Source organism: Cherax quadricarinatus, chromosome 4 (genome assembly GCF_038502225.1).
Source record: "Cherax quadricarinatus isolate ZL_2023a chromosome 4, ASM3850222v1, whole genome shotgun sequence".
Taxonomy (NCBI): domain Eukaryota; kingdom Metazoa; phylum Arthropoda; class Malacostraca; order Decapoda; family Parastacidae; genus Cherax; species Cherax quadricarinatus.
Genome location: NC_091295.1, coordinates 51,942,697 through 51,947,084, shown reverse-complemented (window position 1 = coordinate 51,947,084; position 4,388 = coordinate 51,942,697). Strand labels below are relative to the sequence as shown.

Sequence of the window (4,388 nt, the reverse complement as noted above, 5' to 3'; positions counted from 1 at the left end):
CTAGCATGAAAGACACAATACCTAGGAGTTAGTTTGATGTTTTGGGTCACATCCAAGACAACAAGACCTACGGATCCCAATGAGGTAAGGCACACTGCTTGGCTTATCCCAAGTAACCTTCCAAGATAATTAATCATATGTGATCAAGAGTTCTAAGAAAATTTGACTATTGTGTATTCAACAAAAGCACAAAAGTAACTCAACTGAATAAGCAAAAAAAAATTCATTAATAATTCTTTTTAACACACTGGCCATTTCCCACTGAGGCAAGAAGAAGAAACACTTTCATCATCACTCGCTCCATCACTGTCTTGCCAGAAGCATGCTGATACTAGTTAAAAAAACTCAACATAATAAATTATGTCGGCACCAATCACTCAATATAAGTAACTGAAATAAGTGTATACTTCTGCTGTAAAGTATTGCACACAAAGCATAATGCAATCTCACTACTGTATTAACAAATTTATTAATAAATATGGGTTACATTTTTCTTTTTTAATTAAGGCTCCTTTGAGCTTTGTAATCTACAATACAAAAGTAAAAAATACAAAAAAATTCAAAATGCAATAATTGGAAAATCAAATTAATAGCAAATAAACAAGGTCTTTTATCTCTGGTACATATTAATACTATATGTAATAGTGATACATGTGAATACAACTAGATAAAAATTATTCATAACCTGCACTTAAGTGAAGCACCATTTTTGTGTACCTACATATTAATATTTAATAATTTCTATTCTAATTTGGTTCTCAGTGTGTTTTCATTTGCACAAAACTGCTTATTTACACAACCTTTAAATTTCCTAGATATATTATAAGCTCCCCCCTTTACACTTCCTTCCCCAGACTTTAGCAACTTTCTCCATGAAGCATTGTATGAGCATTTTTTTGTGACTAAAATCATTTTCATTTACCTATCCTGTCAGTGACATGGTTCTTTTGGGAGACTTTCTAGAAAAGTTACTAAGGTTTGTAAATAAATTTAGAAAGATGTGTAAAAGTGGGAAATTAAAAGCAAACACAGGAAAGAACAAGGTGATGAGAGGAACAAAAAATCTACGAAGTGGAAAATCAGATATGACAATGAAGGGAGAAAGTATGGAGGAAGAAAATTTTTTCAAATATTTGGGGTTGATTTATCAATAGTTGGGTCTATGAAAGATTAGGTCAACCATAAAATACATGATGAGGGGGAGGGGGATGCATTGAAGCATGTGTGGAAATAAAACTTTATCCATGGAGGAAAAATAACAAAAGGGAGAGGGGGTAGAGGTACCAGACAGTAATGATATCGACAATGTTATACAGAGTATAAGGCACAGGCTTTAAACATTACAGTGAACAGGAGACTAGAGACAGTGATGTCATGTTTGAGGACAATGTAGTGTGAATATTATGCAGAGAACCTGTTCTTGGAGGACTGAGAAGAGGTCAAGAGAGAAAAACAGGATAATTATAAGGGTGTATAAATTGAGGATGGAAGGAAGGAGGGAGAAACAGAGGCTGTATCAGAGTGGTTAGAGGGAGGGGATGAAGGAGATTTAAAGTGCTAGGGGCTTAAGCATATAGCAAGCTTGTGTGAGCATTTTAGATCAAAGAGAGTGGAGACAAGTGATATTTATGGCTTGACGTGCTGTTGGAGTGTAAGCAAGATAACATTTAAGAAGACATTCAGGAAAACCGGTTAATCAAATTCAAGTCTTGGAAGTGGAAAGGAAAGTGACTGAAAACTGAAGGACAAGTGGAGATAATCTTAATTGGAGGGTCATCTGTACTGTGATGTTAGCAGACTTTTGGCAAGACAGTAATTGAGTGAATGGTAAAGTGAAGGTTATGTTGAAAATGGTATAAAATACCAAAAAGTTGATGATTAAGACACATGTGCAACAGTTAGGTATCTTTATTGTTACACACGTCTTAATCATCAACTTGTTGGCTTCTGAAGAGGTCTACTGTGTAGGTGAAACATTTCAACAATAAAGTATAGGCATTTTCTTTCTTTTTTGGTGGAAATGGCTTTAAAATACAAGCTGGATAAATAAAGTGAAAAGGGTTGGGTTTGAGAAGCTCCTACCTAGCATGGGCCTACTGCAGTGCTCCTTTATTCTTATGTTCATATGGTTTTAGCAAGACTTGTCTAGCATGAGCTAATAGCCCTACTTCAATACTCCTCTAATGTTATCACCCACAGTGCAGGGATCATAGAAACAGGCTGCAAACAACAAGAGCCTGGTCAAATATGTAATCAACAGAAAATCCTGAGTCCAGGTTGGACTGCAAGGGCAGAAAAAACAAAACTAATTACAGATATATTACAGGTATCAACATTTTAACCATTTGAAAATATTACCCACAAATAAGTCAACCCCCATACCTGTCACAAAAGAAACTGGGCTTTAAACCTCAATGTATATTCAAATTATATATACTTTTTTCAGGATGTCCTAATGGATGATTGCTGAAATGCAGAAACATTTGCAAGGATCACCTCCTTTATGTTCTTCACCATCTCTTCTGGAGTCCATTGGGGGTTGTATCTCTGTTCTGTGAGTTCCTTGGAGTATGGCTCTCGAGGGCTGTTATGATACAGAGACTGCAGCACAATCTTTGGTGCTTGTTGCTGTAATTATAGACAATAATCACTAGTCATGAATACACATTGATAAAAAGTTAAGAACTGGAAGGAAAGGGGGGGGGAAAGAACAAAGAATATCACTGGGAAAGACAAGAGAAATTGAATAAAAAGCACAAAAAAGAAAACTTCTAAACCATTTCTTTTTTCAGTTTCCTTTCTTGTACCCACCCACCCTCCCTCCCTCCCTTCCTCCCCCTCTCCCTCACCCTCTCTCCCCCTCACCCTCCCTCTCCCTCCCTCCCTCTCTCTCTTTCACTCTCTCTCTCTCTCTCACTCTCTCACTCACCCTCTCTCTCACTCTCCTTCTCTCTCCCTCTCCCTCCCTCCCTCCTTCTCCCACCCTCCCTCCCTCCTCCCTCCCTCCCTCCCTTCTCTCACTCTCTCTCTCTCTCTCTCTCTCTCTCTCTCTCTCTCTCACTCTCTCACTCTCTCTCACTCTCTCACTCTCTCTCACTCTCTCACTCTCTCACTCTCTCACTCTCTCACTCTCTCTCACTCTCTCTCACTCTCTCACTCACTCTCACTCTCTCATTCTCTCACTCTCTCTCATTCTCTCTCATTCTCTCTCATTCTCTCTCATTCTCTCTCATTCTCTCTCACTCTCTCTCATTCTCTCTCACTCTCTCTCACTCTCACGCTCACTCAATACTCTTGCCTATTTTAGGTAAAAAACTTTTGAGTAACATCAGAAAAATGACTTACACTTTAATCTAGTTTTAAGAGTAAAAAATATATCCAACTTGAAATATATCTACGTAACTTGAATACACGCCGAATATCAGTAAAAAATTTCAGGCATAACTAAGGAGATGTAGGAGACTGGCATCAATATGACGGATAAAGTAACAAGAGTAACAAAAACAGAATCCTTTGGTATACTTGTACATGTGCTCCTCGGCTCATGATGGTTCGACTTACCATATTTCAACTTTATGATGGTGAAAAAAGAATTACTCTGGAGATGAAACTTAAGATAATTACCCAGCATGAAGGCAGGAAGTCTAATTTGTATTCATTTATTTACTTTTCAATACTGGTTAGTACAGTAACTATTTATTTACTTATTCAGTGACAGTAGTTATTTACTTATTTATTTAGCATATACAGCCTCTCCTCACTTAACGACGGAGATCTGTTCCTAAGACCACATCTTTTATTTTATTTAGTAATTTGAGCATACATACAGAGGTACAAAAAAATACAGGTAAGAGCAGCATGCCAAAGCCACTTGTATGCATAGCATTACGGGCTGGCTTAAAATTAACTTAAGATTAACTAAGCAATGATGTAATCAGTGATAAAACATTATTGTAAACAGATAACTATAAAGCACAAATGAGTATTACAAAGACAGGTCATTTGGTTGCATGCTTTGCTGTACATTCAGTCAAATGGAGTATTCTGTTAGGTAGTGTATTTAAAAAATAACAAAGTTAGATTGGGTCTTAGGTTTAACATTTATGTGATATAATTGTGAGAAACATTTAAGATATACAATTTATAAGGTTCAGTTACTCAGTATTTATTTGGTTTTGGGTGAGTAAGTGATCTTTGAGAAGAGACTTGAATTTATAAACAGGTAGTGTTTCTTTTATATTTACAGGTAATGAATTCCAGATCTTAGGGCCTTTTATGTGCATTGAGTTTTTGCATAGTGTGAGATGGACACGAGGAACATCAAAGAGTGATCTGTGCCTTGTGTTATGGTCATGTGTTCTGTTGAGGTTGGCAAGATGTTTGAGGGG

The 4,388-nt window shown here is 36.9% G+C and overlaps 1 protein-coding gene across 3 annotated transcripts in view; it reads right to left on the bottom strand.

The window, feature by feature from the left end:
• Positions 1-597: 597 nt before the first annotated feature.
• LOC128695248 (BRISC and BRCA1-A complex member 2-like) overlaps positions 598-4,388 on the bottom strand; it is a 36,207-nt gene continuing 32,416 nt past the window's right edge. For all 3 annotated transcript variants that reach the window (XM_070096774.1, XM_070096768.1, XM_070096782.1), the window contains one exon: positions 598-2,628. In XM_070096774.1, the coding sequence (XP_069952875.1) occupies positions 2,443-2,628 (186 nt within the window). In that variant the 3' untranslated portion in view covers positions 598-2,442. The remainder of the gene's footprint in view (positions 2,629-4,388) is intronic.